Raw genomic sequence first — 22,631 nt, 5'->3', positions numbered from 1 at the left:
TCCAATGAATTAGTTGCTAGGGAGAGACTGTCTTGTTTTGTTATCCTTGTCTGTGGGAAAAAGGGAAGCAGAGGGTAATTGCCTAGTTAGTCTGTCGGGGGACAAAGCAATGACTGCAGGGTCAGCCATGGGAGGTTTCACTATAAACTTCTGATCATCTGGAACTTTATAAAATCTATCTGGCCTTTTGGGGGCAGGTGATTGAGAATCTGGATTCTTGGAGGCAGAATTAAAGGCATCCAGAAAGGCTGGTAGAACTGGTGGAATAACTGAGGGGGGGGGAGAGATTCTAACTGCAGAAGCTCAAAAATATCTTTTCTGGGTGTCTGTCATCAAGGTAGTATCCCACTTAAAGTACTCTTTCATTTTTGTGATGGTCTCCACAAAGGAAATATCCTCTGGAGGAGAATCATCCTCAATACAGTCTTCATCTGGGGAGTAATAGTCCACAGTAGAAGCAATTTTAGACACACACAGATTCCTCAGAAGAGGAATCGTACTGTTCAGGTTCTTCTTCTCCCTTCTGAGTAGTGATTAAAGGGAGGGAAGAAGCAGAGGCTGGCCTAGGGCTCAGCTCTGGAATGTCTGTAGGTGCAGGACCTGTAGGACTAAGGAACATAAAGGCCTGCATCAAGGAATTGGTGAACGTCTGCCAATCTGGACTAGCTTGAGGCATGGGGCTCAAGTATTTGTTTTTTTTATTTTTCTTTGTTGTGGTTGACTTAGGAGTTGGCCTAGGAAATGAGGTATGGGCTGGAACAGAAGGAGTCTCAGTCGGCCAACCAAATACTGGTCCCCCCTCAACGTCGGTTGAGGCTGGGGTCTGGGTCAGCTCCGCTGACGTGCTCTCTGTAGCCGTAGTAACGGCCTCTTCCAGAGCATCTGTCGAAGCTGACTGAAGAATCGTCTGTCCCTTGGCCCTTAAATAGGTAGTCAGCAGGACGTCCGACGGTGGAGTGGCAAAGGGAGTAGGCCTGGAAACTTTGGCCTTCTTCCTCAGTTGTTCAGATTGGGAGACTGAATCGGGTTCCATTCTGCTAGCAAGGCGTTTCAATCTTCGATTCTCAAGATACAAATGTAAAGTTGCCAGACTGCTGCGAAGGGTTTTTGGTACGAATGACTGACAAATAGAGCAGGCCTTATGGTCGTGCTCCTCTCCTAAGCAAAACATGCACTTGTCGTGTGAATCCTTATGCGATATCTGACACCCCCAATTACATTTGCTCTTTTTCTCAGACATCGGCTAAATAGCAGAAACAAAACCTACAGCAACCAAGCTCAAGTAGTAAGAAAAACGAAAACCCCAATGGGGTACTTATCTTTTTTGAGTCTTCGGACTAAGGAGCGGATTGAAGCGTATGTCGTCTGCAGCTGAAAAGTTCTGAGGTCTGTGCGTGCAGATGTCACATCTACAGTTCCTGTTTTATGGACCTACATGTGACATCCCACACACCTACCGCAGCAAGGCTTAAGCTTTTGTATAGGACCCGACGTCAGATCACCTGAGGGCTAGAAATCCCACAGTATGAATACTGCAACATAGGAATAGAAGGACATCTCTTGTTATACCCTTGATAGCTTCAATCAATGCAAATTAGTAGTTTATGCCAAAACACAGCAGTCTGCCAAAAAACATGCAGTTGCCTTGCTTTATTTATGTTTACTATGTCTTTTTTGCCCTTTATTACATTTGTTTTGCTCATTTAATCTTTTTTTCATGCCCATTATACTTTTCTTGTGCTAGTCTTGTTCTAAACATGTCCATTTTACTTTAAACATGATTGTTTTGCAATTCTGAGATAATTCAAAACCTTGTATGTGCTTTTCTGATGATCGTTTTATCAAATATCTTAATTTTAAACATTTCATTTAATTAATAAACTTTTTGTGCCTCTCGCTTGTTTAATAATGTGGTTTGTGCCCTTGTAAACCTCCATTTTACTTTTTTTTTTTTTTTTTTTTTAAATAAATAAATCGTTTGTGCAAGTTTTCATTACATTTGTTCACCCTTTTTGTGCTCAGTTCACTTAGTTTACCTTCACTATTAACTTAGCATCTCATATCTCTGAAAAGCAGTCTTTGGAATCCCGGTTCTGATGCCATGTCACTTGTCCAGTCAGGATAAAACAGACGAGCATGCGTGGGTTCTGCTCAAGCAGCTTTATTATGTACAAACACATCAAAATTGAGACTTAACTTTAACTTAGATGAACTTATAAACAAACTAGCTATTACACTCATACATGCTCACTCTCTGGCTGCACTCTCAAAATGGCACTGAAGCTAGCACGTGATTGCTATTTATATGCATGTGCTGTCCTTGAAACACTTCAAGGTACAACACACACACACACACTATTCTACACCAACCCTTTCCAGAAAGCCATGGATGATTTCATGATCCTGGTAAAATAAACCCTGACCCTGCCCGGCATTACCTTGTTGTGCTGGCTATACGAAAAGGTAATAGCATAAGACAACCACTTGGAAATAGTTTGCTTTGACACAGGTTGCTCCTTTTTATCTTGCCTACACAAGAATTAAACAACTGACTGTAGAGTTTTTAAAAGATTTTTGTTTTGCAAGACAGTACCAGAGGTGTCTGTGGAAATATATGGTGTGGAGTAAGCTTTTCTCCCTCTTTTTTAGGTTCTTGAAAAAAGACACTGAGATGAACAGCTTGGCTTACAGCAAACTTGGATACCACGAAGGATTAGTTCTCAAAGAAATCCTATCTTTGTGGAAGAAGAGAGAAGGCTGAACCACTATAAAAGTCTAGTTGTGTACACTTACCATAAATGTAGATGTTTGAGTGTATTCACTGTTGCAGTCATCACCTGTGGGTTATCCCTGCTGTGGTAGCCCTCGGCCGGCCCGAATACCAGAGTCAATGTTTTTATGCATTGCCTATAATCTGATGCCAGGTCGTCGGTGCTATAAAGCAATGCAGCCGACATCAATACATCAGTTTTTCTTGTCCTAAATCATCAAAAGCACTAGGAAATAAGGTAAAGTGGTCCTGGTGGCTAAAAGCCACCGTGGGAAGCTTATGACCCCCTACGGAAAGAGGATATAAGGGGGATGGAGGGAGGAAAACCAGGACTGAAACAGTGAATACACTTGAACATCTACATTTATAGTAAGTGTACTCAACTGTACTATGGTCTTCATGTTTCACTGTTGCAGTCATCACCTGTGGGAGGATTCCCAAAGCTGAGGAAAGGGGTGGAAGGATAGATTAGAGCCCTAGACATGGGTCAGCAAGCCCTGCAGAACTGCATAGGCAAAACCTGCCCTAAACTTAGAAAAAAGAAGTAAGTGGTAATGCTTTGTAAAGGTATGGACAGAGGTCCAGGTGGCAGCTTCCAAGATGCCCCTAGTGGGGACTCCTCCGAGGAAGGCTGTGGAAGTGGAGGCTGCCCTAGTGGAATGGGTAAGAATAGACTTGGGGGGGGGGGGTTCTCATGTAGGCTGCAGCAGAAATGGATACAGTGTCATATCCATTTGGAAATGGTTTGCTTGGAAATGGGCTTACCCTCTGCCCCTGGGACAAAGCTGACATGCAGCTGGTCTGTTTTTCTGAAGGATTTAGTACAGTCCAGATAGTATCTGAGCTGTCTGTGCATGTCTAGCGAGTGCAGAATTCTTTACCCCTTGTTTTGAGGGTTGGGAAAGAAGGTGGGTAGGTGTATGGGCCTGGTTGAAGGTCATATCAGATACCACCTTGGGCATAAAGGAGGTGTTAGTCCTCAGGGAGACCTTGTCTGCATGGAAAATGATTAAGGGGTCAACAGCCTTGAGTGCCTGAAGTCCTGAAACCCTTCTGGTTGAGGTGATAGTTTGTAGGAAGGCAGTCTTCCAGGAGAGTTATTTCAATTCTGTTGAAGCAGCAGGTTCGAAAGAAGGTAAGGCTAGTTTTTCTAAAACATAATTCAGGTCCCAGGCTGGCGTGGGAGTCCTTCTGAGAGGTTTGATATTAGATGCCCCTCTGAGGAATTGCTTAATCAAAGGATGAGAGAAGAGGGGTAGGTCTGAATCGTAATAGGCTGAAATGGATGAGGCATGGACTTTAATAGAAGAGAAGGAGAGGCCAATTTCGAGTAACTCGGCTAGGTAATCCAAGATAAGAGGGATGGAAGGATGTGAGGTACTGGCCCCTCTGGACTGGCTCCTGAGCAGAGTCTTTTCCATTTCCCTGCATAAGATGTTCTGGTGCTTGGCCTTCTGGCCTCCTCTGTGATGATGTCTAGGACCTGCTTACTTAACAGGGACCTCTTGTTTGCTTTTAAAGTATTAGCCATGCTGAAAGATTGAGAGTCTGCAAGTTGCAGGCTGCGCAGTAAGGGGTACCAATGCCGTCTGAGCCAATCTGGAGCAATGAGGATGGCCTTTAGTCTCTCCTCCCTTATTCTGATCAGTACCTTGGGAATAAGAGGCAGAGGAGGGAACGTGTACACAAAGAGGGAGTTCCAGGGGAAGGTCCAGGCATCCACCTTCCATGCTAGGAGGTGATATTCTCTGGTACAGAATTGTTGCAGCTGGTGGTTGAGGTGCGAAGCAAAGAGATCCACCTCTGGAGACCCCCACTCCTGAGTGACTTGCAGAACGATTTTTCTGTGGAGGTCCAGTAAGTTTCTGATTAGGTGGTCTGCCAGGGTGTCATAGGTATTGGGCAATTAGGTGTAGACCCATGGGGGCAGCTGTCAGCCAGAGGTTCATGGCTAGCCTGCACAGATGGTAATATTGGGTCCCCCCTGTTTGTTGATACATCACATTACTGTGGTGTTGTCTGTTTTTATAAGGAGAATTTCTGGCCTGAGATGGGGTTTAAAGGATGTCAGAGCCTTTTGTACCACCATAATTTCTTTCCGACTGATGTGTAAGGGAAGGTGCTGGGCATCCCAAAGACCTTGGGTGCACCTGCCAGCTAGGTGAGTGCCCCAAGCAATGTCTGAGGCGTCAGTGGTGATGGTCTGGCCGGTAGGGCGGAGGATGAAGGGAAGACCCTTGTTCTTGGCACAGGCCCCTGACCACCAGAAGAACTCGGCCCTTATACAGGGAATCAAAGGGAGAGAGGTCTCTAGAGACAGAGTGCTGACACCAAAGGTTCTTTAGATACCACTGAAATTTTCTCAGGTGAAGCCTGGCCAGAGGAATTAGAAGGATGCAAGATGCCATGTAGCCCAGGGCTTGCAGGAACTTTCTCGCAGTGATGTGACCCTCTGGAAGCCAGCTGGGTAAAGTAGAGAGGCAGGAAGCTCTGCTTTTCTGGGGATAGGAAGGCCATTTGGGATGCTGTGTGTAGCAGTGCTCCCAAGAAAATGATCTTCCTGGAGGGTGTTTGCTTTGATTCCTTCTCGTTGACGGTGAACCCTAGGGATGTTGGGAGGGATATGACAAAGAGAAGGTCCTGGAGCAGCTTTTCTTTGCACTCTGCCTGAATGAGGCAGTCGTCCAGGTAAGAGTAAATCTGTACTTCTTTGTCTGCAAAAAGCTATGGCTGGGGCTAAGCATTTGGTGAATACTCTGGGTGCAGTAGATAAGCCAAAGGGCAGCTTAGAAAACTGAAAGTGTTGTGATCCTGCTCTGAAGCACAGGAATTTCCTGCCAGATTCCCTTATAGGGATATGGAGGTAGGCATCTCTTAGGTCTAGGGTCACTAGCCAGGCATTTGTTTTGTCAGCACAGGCAGCAGTTGCTGCAAAGATAGCATTCTGAATCTGGGGACCACCAGGGATGTGCTCTGAATGGATAGATCCAGGATGGGGCGCAAAGTGCCCTCTTTTATGGTATCAAGGAATAGTCTGCAATAAAAGCCTTTGCCTGTTTAATCTCAGGGGACAGGTTCTACTGTCTCCTGGGATATGAGAGTTTGGACCTGTTTTAATGCCTCTGCCCACTGATCTGGAGGTAAGTCTGGATACCCTCTTGGAATTGGGAGCTTGCTGAAAGAGCATTTGTATCCTTGAAAAATGATCTTTAAGACCCATTGGTCCTTTGCTACAAAAAGCCAATTTTCTTTGAAGAGAGAGAGCCTTCCTCCTAGCTTTTGGTGAGTGAAGGGAAAGGCAAAGGGGGGAGGGGGAGTCATTGGGAGTTTTTGCCATAGAGGGATGGATTAGAACTCCCTGCCTTTGGGGCGGTAGTGGTCCACTGTTTGATTCTCTGCTTTCCCTGGGATAGGGGCCTGGATGGTCTTGTCCCTGCCGGGCTTACCTTGGCCCTCTCTGCTAGGTGCAGGGAAGGACCAGTGCTTAAAGGGAAAGTTCCTGCTGAACCTGGGAGGTTGAACCTAAAAGAAATCTTTGACTATTTGCATAGATTTTACTTTGTCTCCCATCTTTTTAAGCACCTCTTCTGCTTTTACTCCAAACAAGCGGTCCTTATCCAAGGGTGCATCAATTAGTTTAGACTTGACATGATCAGGGAGATGTTGTTCCTTCAGCCATGCATGTCTTCTAATGACAGATCCCGACACTGCTGCCTTCCTAGAGGCTTGTAGGGCATCATATCCACTGTGTAATGAGTGTTTGGCCACTTGACAAGCATTCTGAATTGGCACCATCAGGAAAGGTAGAAATCTTTTGTTTTAATAGTTCCAAAGTGTGTTGTTGATAATTTAACATATGGAACTGACAGTTGTGTGCTCTGATAGCTAAGGTAGCATAGGTGTATACTTTTTTTTACCCCATCTGTCCAGAGCTCTGGAATCTTTGTCAGAAGGAATAGGATTCTTGGCAAAACTAGTCTAAGCTCCTTTAGGTCCCTGGATAATGACCTCTCGATCTGCAGCAGGATTTCTGTACAGGTATTTGTGAGAATCTGGTACTCTGTAATACCTGTCAAGTTTACTTGGAGCAGGTCGGAGGGCGTCAGTGGCTAAGCTGGATTCAGAGAAAACATCATCCACCACTTCTAAAATAGGGGGGTTGGCCAGGGGTTTGTGCTGGGGCAGGTCCAGAAACTCACCAAGTCTTTTCTTAGACTGGGGAAGTCTTGAGATTCCCACTGGAAATGTTCCCTGAAGGTGTGAAGGCTTTCCCCAGAGGAAAAGGTCCTCTGGAGGGGAGGCAGAAGGCATGGATTCCTCTGCATCTGAATCCTCATAAGCAGTCAGAGGTTGCTGTTCCTCCTCTTCAAAATTTGAATAGTCAGATTCCTCAGAATCCTGTTCTGTCATAGTTTCTGGAGAAGGGTGCCTTTTCCTTTTAGAAGTTGTGGCCTGACTACCCCGGGTAAAGGAGATGAGATCCTCCGCCATTTTAAGCATTTGTGCTTGCGGTGGTGGAGCAGGAGCAAGATGGTGGCTAGAAGCAGATTTTCTAGGAGTGACCTGGCTTCTAGGCCTGAGAGAATCCATCTGTCTGAGAGAAACGGTAGTCGGATGACAAGACGTCATTTTTTGTCTAGATTCGGTAGTGTGAAAGGCATCCTCAGACGCAGGTGCCTGCATCGCAGCTCTGGACCCAACTGAGGCAGAGACAGCCAAAGGCTCAGAAGACGAAGATTTTTCCTAAAGGGTCTCGGTAGAGGCCTCCGTAGATACTGAATCGGGTGTGAGGGGATGCGAAAGCGCCTCAATGAATTTCGGTGAACGGACGACCTACTTAGAGGTAGAGTCGCTAGAAGGCTTAGCCTTGTGTGGTCTGTCTCTATCTTTATCTCTGCGTTTTTTTGGAATGTCCACGGATTGTTAGTTGATGGATGCCATTTTGGAATGTGAAGACGGAACATGAAAATAACTGTCTACAAAAAGAGCTCTATGGCGAATGGTTCTTGCATTAAAGAAGGCACAAAACCGGCAACGGGGGATGTCGTAGTCTGGGCCTAAAAAAGTGAAGCAGTAAGAATGGAAGTCTCAGTGTGGGATCTGCTTTCCACAGGCGAGAAAATTGTTAACTTTTTTGGACATCAGTTAGTGCAAGAAAAAAGGGTCTCCAATGGGCTACTTAGCTTTAGACGTTTTCAGTTGAAATTCAAACTCTGGTAGTGACTGATCGGCACTCATGCAAACTGATTCTGCTACTGGTTTCATGGCAAGAAAAACTGATGTAATGACGTCGGCTGCCTTGCTTTATAGCACTGACGACCCGATATCAAACTACAGGCGACTGCAGCCAACGCAAAAAAACAATGACTCTGGTATTCAGGCCGGCCGAGGGCTACCACAACATGGATAACCCACAGGTGATGACTGCAACAGTGAAACATGAAGACCATCAGCTTGCAACTCAAATACTCTTACTGCAGAAATCTGAGCAATCATTAAAACTGTTTTCTATATTAAGATCCTCAATTCAGTCCTATGAGCTGGTTCAAAATGAGCAAGAGTTAGTTTTTCTAAAACAAAATGAAGATTCCCTAAAAGAAGACATCTGTTGTCTAGGAGGATTGGTATGCAGCATTCTTTTCATATATATTTTCACATGACATTGCATTGAAAGAGGATGATCCATGGGCAGACGTACTGAAATGAAACTTAACCGAGGAGTAAGACAAGCCAGAGGATAGTAACTCACACAAATAATGTAAAACCAGAGACAGACTAGACTAGCCTTGAGAGTGTGCCAATTCCTATTTTGGAACCAACTAGAAAATCTTTTCTACTTATTAGTATTACATGATTTCCTAATATCACATTTTCTTGCCTTCTTTAATACCTGCTGCATGTCCTCAGAAAACAGGTGCCTAAACCATATCAAGATTCTATCTTCTACGGAAATTACTTGCAGATGTCACCCATTTGTGGCTGAGGCACTTCAGCAGCCTGCTGGGGTGGAAAAGGCTATTTACTGTATGCTGTTTCACAACAAAGTTGAAAAAGGTGCCCGATTCCAGGGGAAGCATCAGTCAGTAATACAGGTAAACAATGAAAAAATGTACCTTTTCCACCAAAAACACAGTTAAAACACACTTCAGACACTCAATCCAGCCCTCCAAAAGGAAAATTATACAACTTCTACCTCAGAAAAAGTTTTAAATTAGTTTTCACTTTTTTCCACAAAGAGTTCCTGTTTAAAAGTTACTAAAAGTCATGTGGCAATGAATAGACACCATTTCCTAGCTTAAAATTTATAGTTTCAAAGAAAAAAGTTCAGTTTCTGTCATAAAATGTAAGAGTGGAAATCCCCCCAAAAAAGAACTTGTCTGCCAGTAATAGAAAGTCAGCAATCCAAAACAAAAAACTATGAAGAACACAAAGAAGTAGGCAGCCAGCAATACCACAGATCCAGGTATAATAGAAAACTCTCCTTTAATAAAATTAAGCGCTTTTGCCAGACACTTCTGACTTCTTCAGAATACAATTTCATCACTATAAAAAGTGCTTAAATAACCCGCCTCAACACGCAAATTACTTACATCATTTCCTCCCAAAGAAATGTAAAAGTACATTACATAACATTTTAAACAATTGACAAATACCTGCACCACTCCAAGGCAGTGCCCAACAATTCATATAAAATACAGGGATTTTAATTTTAATAATGCCATAATACTGACCCTGTTGTTGAGACCAGGTCTAGTATTGGCATTAAATTTGATTTGCCATTTTAGTTCAAGTAATTCTAAGAAATAATCCAAAGGGCCAACCCTAAACCCAAGGTCAGCATGGTCAATGGCACATAACTTGAACTTGTGCATAGGAAACATTTCAATATGCTTATACAACACATTTGTGTTATTTTTGTGCCTAATTTCATATTCATGTTCATACACTCTTTGCTTAAGAGCCCTCTTAGTTTTTCCATCATAAAATCCATCACAGGAGTCACATAAAGCAATGTAAACTACCCTTTTTGAAAAACAATGGTATCTTTTCTTTGGGTAAATTAACTCATAGTTCTTAATATAAACCTCTCCTCTGTCTACAATAGAAGCACATTGTGCACACCCAGCCACATTTAAAACACCCCCCATTTTTACAGACATCTTATTTTTTCCGAAAGGCCCTTCAAACAAGTGTCTTTTTTTTGTAAACCACAACTGGTTTGTCACCAAGTACCCCAAAACTTTCCTCATCCATAGCAAAAATTGACCAAAACCTTTCAAATTATTTTCCTAATATCATCAAAGTTGAGTGTAAAAGGTATAATTAAGGCCCTAGAGTACTTGTTTCGGTTGTCAACATGGGGGGCTCCAACAGTCTCAATATTACTAAATAGAAGTTTGACTATATAACCGGTGTGCCTTTTTTGTTTAACTTCATTTTCAATCGTGTTAATAAACCGAGGGAGATACCCTCTTTTTAATAACAACCTTTAGTGTCTCACATTCCTTCTGAAAATTTTCATCCTCTGAAACCATCCTGGCAACCCTGACAAATTGGCCCTTAGCTAGGGCTTTTTTCTGATGTTCAGGGTGCCAGCTTTCAAAATGCAGTAATGCATTAGAATATGTAGGTTTTCTATAAAGCTGAGAGATAAATACCTTGTTCGTAGATTTTTTTTAATAGTGACATCCAAAAAATTCAGGCTATGCTTATCCTTAGTCAAAGTAAATTTAAGAAAGTCTGTAGTCGTATTAATATAGGCCACAAAATCATCCAACTTTTCATCACCACCTTTCCAAAACATTACATCATCTAGATAGCGCATATTTAAAACGCAGCATTTTTTATATTCTGAATTCATAAGGAATTGATCCTCCCAGCACTACAACACTGTTTTTGTTTGTCTTTCAGCTTTTCCTGGTTAGGGCTCGCCACAGCGGAACTCCGGTCCGCTAATGAGTGGCAGTTGGTTTTTATGGTGTCGAGATGCCAGCCCGATGCCCAACCTTCAACGAAGGCATGCCCATTCAACGCATGTCTTTTGAACACCCACTCGACCGCGGGGAGGACATGCAGACTCCACACAGAAGGCACTCCCAACCCAAGCTGAGAATCAAATGGGAGAACTCAGTACAACAACACTACGTTTGCAAATATTGGAGCGCAGCATGCACCTATAGCAACTCCCTGTCTTTGTTTGAAAATTTGGCCATCAAAACTAAGAAAGTTGTCCAAAATTAGTTGCATGCACATTCTCAGGGTCAAAATTGTCCCATGGTCCCAATCAGTATTGAAACCTAAGTATTCATAAAGCCATTCAAGCCCTTCTTTGTGAGGTATCACAAAAAAAAGGTCCTTGATGTCCAAGGTAACCATGATTAACCCATCTTCATACATATCTGGTTTTATTTTTTATCAAGAAATCCCATGAATCTCTTATAACCCACTTCCTTCCATCCAACACATTCTTGACCTTCCCATCTATGTATTTAGCTATGCCAAAGGTTTTAGAGGCCTTGGCATCAACTATAAGTTGTAGGGGTGGGTTGTAAATAAATTTATGTATTTTTGGGATCCCGAAAAGAGTAGGAATCCTAGGGCACTTCTGTTCTAAAAACCTGTGTACCTCTAAACTAATTTGTCCGTTTAACAATAGTTCATCTAAAGTAAGATCTATATTCCTGTAGGCTATGTTCATTTCATTGACAGAAGTCTCGACACAAGTTTCACTGTACAACAAATCAAATATTTTGCTGTCATAATCTGAGGTGTTCATTATGACAAGACCTCCGCCCTGCTTGGGTTTCATTAACCTAATTGTCCTGGTTACTAATAATATCCTGAAAAAGTGACCACTCCATATGGTTCAAGTTATTAGCAACCCCTTGTTTTTGGTATCCAAGAAATTCCCTAATTTCATTTTCACACATAGCTTCAAATAATGAAGTCAAGGGATGAACTGGTGGAATAAATGTACTGGGCCTGTGTGGTAAATGTGAAACAAATGTTTGGTTATTGTTCTTAAAAAAACAGGGCCAAATTCAATTTCCTACTGAACAGTTTTAAATTCAAAATTGTCTCAACTAAATTGGCGTTTCTAGCTGGGACAAAGTTCAAGCCTTTTAGTAACAGGAGTAACAGCTCAAGTTCGTCTTCTGGTAGCGCGAGAACTATACAACAAGGTAGACCTGGAAACAGGAGTGTGTGTTCAGCGTTTCTTTCAACAGAGCAATGGCTAAAAAATGGAGTATTGTTGGGTGACAACATAGACAGACCTGATGAAATGGTCGGGACATTTGATTTGCAACTTAAGTCCTTTCAGGACTTATACGTACAAGAAGCTTCAACTGGAGAATTCGTACTTGCAGGAATGTGAGAATTAGGAGCAAGTGCCTAAAGGGCTCAGACTTTGGAAATTTCCAATGGGACTTATCAAACATTCACAGTTGCACACGGACTTTATTCCCTTTTTCAACAGGCAAGATTGTGAACTGTTAAAAATACTTATTAGTGACAATAACAGAAAAATGTCTATGCTTTTAAGAGATACTGACAAAACTGAAGCTAGTATGAAAAACGATTTATTATTTAAAAGTAAAAAGAATTACTTTTTTAAAATTTTTAAGACTGTTGACAAAGGGTTGGTTGATTTAAAAACTAGAAAACAACGTCAGGTCTGTCTCTGTTGTCACCCAACAGTACTTAATTTTTTAGCCATTGCTCTGTTGAAAGAAACGCTGAACACACACTCCCGTTTCCGGGTCTACCTTGTTGTGTAGCTCTCACGCTACCAGAAGACGAACTCTAGCTGTTACTCCTGTTACTAAAAAGCTTGAACTTTGTCCCAGCTAGAAACGCCAATTTAGTTGACACAATTTTGAATTTAAAACTGTTCAGTAGGAAATTGAATTTGGCCCTGTTTTTTTAATAACAATAACCAAACAGTTGTTTCACAATTACCACACAGGCCCAGTACATTTATTCCACCAGTTCATTCCTTGACTTCATTATTTGAAGCCGTGTGTGAAAATGAAATTATTGAATTTCTTAAGACACCAAAAAAAAGTTGTTGCTAATAACTTGAACCATATGGAATGGTCACTTTTTCAGGATATTATTAGTAACCAGGACATTAGGTTAATGAAACCCAACAAGGTCAGAGGTCTTGTCATAATGAACACCTCAAATTATGACAGCAAAATATTTGATTTGTTATACAGTGAAACTATGCTGTGACTTCTGTCAATGAAATGAACATAGCCTACAGGAATATAGATCTTACTTTAGATTAACTATTGTTAAAAACGGAAACATTAGTTTAGAAGTACACAGGTTTTTAGAACAAAAGTGCCCCAGGATTACTACTCTTTTTGGGATCCCAAAAATACATAAATCTATTTACAACCCACCCCTATGACCTATAGTTGATGACAAGGCCTCAAACCTTTGGCATAGCTAAATACATAGATGGGAAGGTCAAGAATGTGTTGGATGGAAGGAAGTGGGTTATAAGAGTATTTCTTGATAAAAATAAATCCAGATATGTATGACGATGGGTTAATCATGGTTACCTTAAACATCAAGCACCTTTTTTCTGTGATACCTCACGAAGAAGGGCTTGAATGGTTTTATGAATACTTATGTTTCAATAATGATTGGGACCATGGGACAATTTTGACCCTGAGAATGTGCATGCAATTAATTCTGGACAACAACTTTCTTAGTTTTGATGGCCACATTTTCAAACAAAGACAGGGAGTTGCTATGGGTGCATGCTGCGCTCCAATCTTTGCAAACATAGTGTTGTCGTACTGGGAGGATCAATTTCTTATGAATTCAGAATATAGAAAATGCTGGGTTTTGTATGGGCGCTATCTAGATGATATAGTAATGTTTTGGAAAGGTGGTGATGAAAAGCTGGATGATTTTGTGGCCTATATTAATGCGACTACAGACTTTATTACATTTACTATGACTAAGGATAAGCATAGCCTGAACTTTTTGTATGTCACTATTAAAAAAAGACTATACGAACAAGGTATTTATCTCTTAGCTTTATAGAAAACCTACATATTCTAATGCATTATTGTATTTTGAAAGCTGGTACCCTGAACATCAGAAAAAAGCCCTAGTTAAGGGCCAATATGTCAGGTTTGCCAGGATGGTTTCAGAGGATGAGGATTTTCAGAAGAAATGTGAGACACTAAAGGGTATGTTATTAAAAACAGGGTATCCCCCTCGGTTTATTAACACAACTGAAAATGAAGTTAAACAAAAAAGGCACACCGGTTATATAGTCAAACCTCTATTTAGTAGTACTGAGACTGTTGGAGCCCCTATGTTGACAACAGAGACAGGTACTCTAGGGCCTTAATTATACCTTTTACACTCAACGTTTATGATATCAGGAAAATAATTGAAAAGTTTTGGGCAATTTTTGCTATGGATGAGGAAAGTTTTGGGGTACTTGGTGACAAAGCAGTTGTGGTTTACAAAAAGACACTTGTTTTAAGGGCCTTTTGGAAAGAAATAAGATGTCTGTAAAAAAATGGGGGGTGTTTTAAATGTGGCAGGTGTGCACAATGTGCTTCTATTGTAGACAGAAGAGAGGTTTATATTAAGAACTATGGGCTGATTTACCCAAAGAAAAGATACCATTGTTTTTCAAAAGGGGCAGTTTATGTTGCTTTATGCGACTCCTGTGATGGATTTTATGTTGGAAAAACTAAGAGGGCTCTTAAGCAAAGAGTGTATGAACATGAATATGAAATTAGGCACAAAAATAACAAAAATGCACTGTATAAGCATAATGAAATGTTTCCTATGCACAAGTTCAAGTTTTGTGCCATTGACCATGCCGACCTTGGGTTTAGGGGTGGCCCTTTGGACGATTTCTTAGAATTACTTGAACTAAATGGCAAATCAAACTTAATGCCAATGCTAGACCTGGTCTCAACGACAGGGTCAGTATTATTGCATTGTTAAAATTAAAATCCCTGTATTTTATATGAATTGGGCAATGCCTTGGAGTGGTGCAGATATTGGTCAATTGTTTTTACTAATGTTATGCAATGTACTTTTAAATTTCTTTGGGAGGAAATGATGCAAGTAATGTGTGTGTTGGGGCAGGTTATTTAAGTACTTTTTATAGTGTTGAAATTGTATTCTGATGAAGTCAGAAGTGTCTGACGAAAGCACTTAATTTTATTAAAGGAGAGTTTTCTATTATACCCGGATCTGTGGTATTGCTGGCTGCCTACTTCTTTTTGTGTTCTTCACAGTAATGGGAAGTGTTAGATGACAGTCAGTCCTCGAAAGACTGCAAGGGTGCTCTTCTGTGGCAGGAAAGGTTTGAAGAGTTTGGTGCCCAATCCACTCTTTTGTCAGCTCAGCTAGAGGTGAATAACTGTTTGGGTGAATGTAAGTTGCCCTTGAAGCTTTGGAAGCAGGTTAAAGGTTACTGCAGTAGTTATCATAATGATGAACGTGCATCAGCTATAAGACAGTAAATGTCTGCAAAGAGTCAACAAGTACTGTGTGCTGCACTATAGGAAAAGTATGCTCTCAGCAACACCTGAAACTGATAAATCAACTAAAACTTCATCTAAAATTGAAAGCAGACAATTGTGCATCAGTGAACTTCACTGCATACCAGATTACGCACGATGATCTCTGAGCCAGCCTGCACAGCCAAGTGTAATGGGGTCAGCTTTGCTGCATCTTGGACTCTTGAATTCACATTGGCCTGCACACTGATGAGGAACAAGACACTCTCAATATCAGAATTCTGAACAGCAATGTGAAGGAAGTTTCTACCCTTGTTGTCGACCTGAAAAAAAAAATACCAGATTTAATGTCATAAAAATATGGTCTCTTCACTGTGTGAAAATTAAATGCCTTTCAGTCATATCCTGTAAAATAAATCACTGCAGTACTTTTTAACATTTTACGCTGATAATTAAGACAAGTGTTTCAAACTGGTACCAAAACCTACTATAATTAATTAGGTAAGAGTAGTCCAGTCGAAGCAAATATAACGGTGATATAGTTACTATGGATGCATGGACGAAAATTATTTCTTCCCACTCCTCAAAGATATGCTTGGAAGGCTACTCTAAAATGACTACAATTACAGCATTTCTCCTTCTAGCCCGGTCATGATCTTTAAAGATCAATTTGCTAAAGTGTTAAGTGGGATGATCTAGTGACTTCTGCAATTAATGTACATAATGTGAATGCAAACTGTTGGTTTAAAATGTAATGTACAACATGCAAGGTCTGTTTTCTAAATGTTTTAAAAAGCTTTTAAAATCTCTTGGCCAGGGTTGTGGCTGAAAACGGTCTTCATACAGATTCACAAACTGTTTATCAAAGTTAAATAAATAAAATCACGTAGCCATAACTTTTATTGGGACTAACTACTTGAAAGGTTAGTTAAGACAACAGCAGGAGGGGTTGGCATAATGGTTAAGGTCTTTACCTCACATTTAAAGGTACAAGGTTTGATTCTGACCTCTAGCCATTGGCTAGGCTTGAAATAATCTGCAAACTTATAGCATACTATTTACCTATGAATCCATGTGGAATGTACATCTGGGTGAAACCAATCATTTCACTAGGCCTTGGAGCAAAACATTTTTGCAATAAAAGAACAAATTATCTTCTGTTTAGTGACACTAGTCATTTTATTAACCTGATTCTTCTACAAATAGGTTTATTCTCCACACCACTATGACAATCTCAATATTCCATTTCTTCTGTTCCATGGTATGCATCCACATAAAACCGAGGATGTACTCTCATCATTTCAGACTTCACCCAACAAAATTTGAAAGAAAACACAATAACAGCTAGGCCCAACCACTATAAACAAGTAAATAAAGCTGAAAAAGAACTGTAAGCAAAGGAGGTTAAGGCCAAAGTGTGTATAGCCCCTCTACTGCTATAGTCTCTTCCATGAAGACCTACTATTAAGTGGTTCATTATGAACCTACTACCCTTCTTTGAGAAAAACTCTTGAAGCAGTTTAAAGTCAGACTCTTGAGCAGTAGTCACCTAGCTATGTAGTGTAATGGGCACAAGGAAAGGCTCTCCTGCACATCTGTCACATTTAAGCCTTTCTTGCCCCTAGAGTGTACTCTAGTTAATGTCACAGTCTCATGCATAACTCAAGTTGATTTTTTTTTAAATACAGCAAAAATGGCTTCCACTCCAGTTCCATTTCACTGTATTCTAATTATGTCAATAAATGTCTTGTCACACCTGTCAGAACAAATGGTGATATAAAAAGGCAAGACAGTTTGACAAAATACTTTTAGCCACTGAAAGGATTCAGTTCATGTGCAGCACCTCCAGACATAGTGCACATAAAAGCCAAACACAATACACTCAGAATTCCTATTAAAAAAAAAATGTGTGTGTGTGTGTGTGTGTATATATATATATATATATATATATATATATATATATATATATATATATATATATATATATTTATATCTAAACTGTGGAACTCTTCTCTCTCCACTACACAGTATACCAAACAATAACTTCAAATCCCACCTGCACTCTAATCTATCCTCCAAATGGGAATGTGCTTCTCATGCTCCTAAGCACCCCCCAACTCTTAAATCCTATACCCCTCTTATAAGGATATCAGATTAGTTCACTATCCTACTGTACAACTTTCGATTTTCGACTCTTATCCCTTACTCTCTAACATACTCATGTTACACAAGCTTTTTCCTGCAAATGCTTTTAAAAATGGAACTTTCTAAGTAACCTCTGTGTTAGCTTTACTAGCAATGTTTAAATGCTTCAAATTAAATCTTCAAAAATAAATTCCTATCCAAAATGTACTATCTTAGCCAGGATTATTTAATGTTTAAAAACTGTTTTTTCATAAGATAATTTTTCCCATCTAATATGTAACCTCTATACCTTTTGCAATGAATGTTATGCATGAAAGCCTCTGGCTTATTATTATTTTGCAAAATACATAATCTCTCTCACTATGAACGTAACTGCTTGTGGAGCTTTTCTCCCCAGGCCTCCACTGAAAATGGGTTGCTCCGACCCATTGGACTCTCCCGGTCAACAAATGCAAATAAATAAATAAAAATAATAATAGAACATTCCAACTAGTTCAAACAGACCCATGAATGAAGAATATCCAAAAATGCCCAGTGTGGAAGGTAACTGGAATAACTGACAAAACCACGACAGAATAAAACAAAATCTTGTTAATTCAGTTACTCCAGTTACCTTCCACACTGGGCATTTTTTAAATAAAAATAATATATATATATATATATATATATATATATATATATATATATATATATATACACACACACACAGAAGCAGCCCTGCTAAGTGACATTAATTTGTTTCTCTCTTTCTTGGTGGAGTCACGTGAAAGAAACGTTTTTGTGTTGTACACGATGAAATTCCAAAGTGCTTCCAGTCTGTATAATGTCCACACAGTCAGTGGATAGCTGTGGTGCACAACCTTCTTTAACATCTGCATTCCTGTTAAAAGAAACATGGTAGGTGAACTGACAGACTCAATGAGAGTGAGTCTACCTTAGACATGAAAAATGGATTTAATCTGGGGCTCTACCCAACACACTAGTAATAGGCGACTCTATAGTCAGGCATACTGATGTCCCACTAACTAGGCTGGACAAGAAGGTTACAGTTAACTGCCTGTCAGGTGCCAGGATCCGCCACATAACACAAGCACTCAGGTCACTCCAGAACAAGTACAAATACAACTCTGTCACTGTCCATGTTAGTGTAAATGACCTGAGACGTACCTCTCTGGACTACATGAAGAGAGACATGGAAGAGCTCTCTGATCATGTAGCCCAGGCCGGTATGACCCTGACCCTGAGTAGCATCCTGCCCTCACCAAGAATAATGCCACAGTATAAAGAAAAAATTATCAATTTCAACAATTGGCTAAGTTTCTGGTGTCATTGAAAGGGGATCCAGTATCTGTCTGCCTGGGATGACATGCTCGACAAGCCACATTGCTTCGCAAGAGATGGCTTGCACCTGTCACCCTTAGGCTTTCGAATACTGGCCAAGGCTCTTGCCGCCCCCATAGTGTCTTTTTTAGGCAAGGCTCAAAAGACAAACCCACCACCATAAATAGCACACGTAACCAAAAACTGAGGGTAATGCTACTCAACGCCAGAAGTCTAAATCTCAAAATGCATGCACTCGAGGCACTCCTCAGTATGGAGAACATCGACATCTGTGCAGTAACAGAAACCTGGTTTAAGGCTCCTGAGAGCACCCCAGCACTACTAGGCTATAACTCATACCATACCTTTCAGCCACAGAACCAGGACGGAAACACAAAAGGCGGGGGTGTATCCATATTCATCAAGGATACCCACACCTCCAGGTTAGTGGCGCAGCACAATGCATCAGAGATCATCCATGTGCAACTAACAATGGGCAAAACTGCAATCCAAATTGTAGCTTGCTACAGATCACCCACCATGGCCCAGGACCCCCATTCCGCATTTCTGGAGACACTGGGAAATATGAAGGTCCTACCAAACACTTTAATACTGGATGATTTCAATTACCCAAACATAAACTGGGAGAACTACTCAAGTACTAAATCCCTTGCCCAAGGCTTCCTAGAATTTATAAACTCGAACGCCCTGGATCAAATGGTCAACACCTCCACCAGGGGGAACAACATATTGGACCTGGTCATCACCAACATGGGCGACCAGTGTTCCACACCGGAGGTCAACCCCTCGCTGGTTAGATCAGATCATAGACAAATCACTCTGGATATCCACATTCTGCCCCCACCCCCAATCAAGGAAACCACCATGAAAAACTTTTCAAAAGCAAACTTTACATTACTTACGACCAAGGTGGAAAGGTTCACAGCCCCCATGCTAAAGGACAATGCTGTCCAAGCTGCTGAAACCTTTACAAAGGCACTCTATGAGCATCTGCAGGAATGCATGGAACGTGCTATCCCAAGTAAAACCAAGACTCACTCCTCCAAGAAAAGGAAACCAGTCTGGTGGACCCCTGCCATAAACAAGCTATACAACAGAAGGAGGAAACTAGTACAGAAAAGAGTAAATTCCCAAGAAGGAAAGACATCCCTGATCAGTATCAGCAAGAAACTACGATCCCTCATTAAATTATCCAAGGCTAGTTTCGAAAGAAAAATTGCCAATGACTCCAAAGATAACCACAAAGCATTCTTTAGCTATGCCAAGAACCTAAGTGGAAACTCTCAGTTCTGCTCTGAGTTAATGCAGAATGGCACAAAATGCACTGAACCGACTGATATTGCAAACATTGATATGGCAGACAGGTTTAGTGCAAACTTCACCCCCCCTCTCACCCCCTAAAGGGCCCATAAGCACACCAGAAGTATTTAGGGCCCCGTCAATCACCGATGCACAGGTTAAAACAGCCCTATGCAAAGCCAGAAACAGCTTCAATGGGACCGGACGGGGTCCCAGGCTGTGTCTTACAAGAGCTCCAAAATGAACTAACCCCTCACCTAAACACACTGTTCAAACTCAACCTCTCTACAGGCTACGTACCCATAGAGTGGTGCACAGCAACAGTTATCCCGCTCCACAAATTGCCAAGGTGGTTAGAAAATCCTTCTATGTGGCCCACCTAATCACAAAAGGGTTCGCATCTAGAACAAAAGAGGTTATTGTGCCTCTCTACTCATCACTCATTAGACCCATCATAGAATACAACGCCCCATTTGGGATGTACCTTACAAGACACCTGCAACAGCTGGAAAGGCCACAAAAGTACCTCACCAAGAGGATTACTGGCCTCAAACAGATGCCCTATGCAGCCCGACTCAAGAAACTCCAGCTGTACTCAGTTGCATACCGCTTACTCAAAGATGATCTCTGCCTGACATACAAGGCCATGTCCAAACCCAGAATTTATGGACATGCTCCACCTAAAAAAAAACAAATCCCAGAGAGCCACACGCTCTAGAGATATAAACCTATATATATCCCAGAGACTCCCCATGCTTTGGAACAGGATTCCAATATACATCAGGCAGAACCCCTCACTAACACTCTTCAAGAGAAACATTGACAGGTTGATGGGAAACAGAAAATTTACCATGGGGATCATTGCACTGGCTCTGCTGGACAGTGGCACAGGGAACTAATGGCTCTGCTGGACAGTGGCGCAGGGAACTGATGGCTCTGCTGGACAGAGGCACAGGGAACTAATCTAAGGGGGTGGCAAAAGCCAACACTTTCTGGCTAGGTTTATAAATGCCCCTGGGCAAACAGCCTAGTACTTACCTATGAACCTATGAACAAGGCCAGCTATTCAGAAATCCTTCTAAATTAAATGAACTGGTTAATAAGTGTGTTCAAGAAAAGGAATTTTAAGACCAGTGCAATGGTAGATAAAGTGGGTATAAGTGAGCATAGTTTCTCAGTCATGAAATCCAAATACCAGACTGAAAAAAAGAGAGTACTGTGGTCAGTCTTCTGCCAAGACTCCTTCAAGGGACAAGTTTTTTTTTTTTTTTGGTAGGATTGTAGGAAGGTGCAACAATGAGGATTAAAATCAATACATTCCCCAAAGGAGATTCGGCCAGTCTAACAATCTCAGCAGTGGCTTGGTTGCGAATCCACCTATCAATGGCCTACCTCATACTGAAACCATTCTCACTTGACCAAGAAAGATTTTTTTGTATAATATCTTGTGAGTTCCCTCTGAAGGTGTCTGAAAAGAGATATTAGTAGACAGCTGCAGATCTTCCAATCAAGAAGATTCATGTTTTTACAGCTGGGTGAAGAACTAAGCCTTGCTGTTGAGAGGCACAGGGATAGGAGGAAAATACAGCATATGATGAATTAAGGTGAACCAGGGCTGTCCCCGTGTCATGATGGGACTACTGGAATAAAATTTTGCTCCTTGGCTTTCTGCAGCACTTTTTGTGTTAGAATCAAGAAGGCAGAGTATATTCATTAAATTCACTGAAATTACAGTAATTCCTGTGATCTGCTACAACAATTTGCATATGTGCTTTTTGTTTGGTTTTATCTGCAATGGTATGTGCTTCTGCCTAGTCTAGCAGTTAAAGCAAAAGAGCTGCTGCTTGAAGTCAAAGGTACAGCAGTCGATTGTATCATCTTCCATTTGTCTGCTGTGTGACTTTGAGCAAGTCACGTGACCAGACAGTGCTCCTGGGTCATCCCTAAAAAGGGACACCTGTATCCAGTGGGTTTACCTGGTTAACAAGTGCTCAAAATTAAAATGAAGAAATAAAATCCAATACTGACAAAAAGTCATAGACAAATTAACAACTGATGACAACTAAATTAAATGCTTCTGAAGGGGCTCTGCCTGAACATACTACCTAAGAAGCGCAGTTTGACTGTGCTGAGCCTCCCAACTATAAATTATCTTTTCTAGTTGAGAATGATGAAGGCCAAATCCCATTTGACTTCAGTTTACTTCTTGATTGATGATCCAGAGTTGTTCATATCAACCGCTCTCTTCTAATCGGTAAACCAGACATGTCATTAACTGAGTAGATTAATGTCTAGTCATTGAACTCTGCATAGAGATTTATGACTTAACCTCTGAATATGTCACACTCTACCACCCAACAAACTATGCCCTGCAGCTACAATGTACTGTCTTGGGAGACTGAGTTGCTGCTCAATAACCATCACATCATCCTTCAAAATAACAATCAGGACAGGAAATGCACTAAGGATACAGTATCAAACGTGTCTGCACAAGGTTTGTACTAAATAAAAATGAACTGTAAATAAATAAAGTCAACTATGGGCAAAGTCAACAATAAAATTAAACAAGC

At 41.1% G+C, this 22,631-nt stretch overlaps 1 protein-coding gene across 1 annotated transcript in view; it reads right to left on the bottom strand.

Annotated features, from left to right (window-relative positions):
• The window catches only part of ANKFY1 (ankyrin repeat and FYVE domain containing 1), a 1,799,901-nt gene that overhangs the window by 509,576 nt on the left and 1,267,694 nt on the right, over positions 1-22,631 (bottom strand). Inside the window, exon 22 of the mRNA XM_044082101.1 lies at positions 15,423-15,599. Coding sequence (XP_043938036.1) covers positions 15,423-15,599 — 177 coding nt within the window. The remainder of the gene's footprint in view (positions 1-15,422; positions 15,600-22,631) is intronic.

This window comes from Protopterus annectens, chromosome 9.part0, assembly GCF_019279795.1.
Source record: "Protopterus annectens isolate FY-2018-M chromosome 9.part0, PAN1.0, whole genome shotgun sequence".
NCBI lineage: Eukaryota > Metazoa > Chordata > Ceratodontiformes > Protopteridae > Protopterus > Protopterus annectens.
This window is presented reverse-complemented; position numbering and strand designations above follow the sequence as displayed.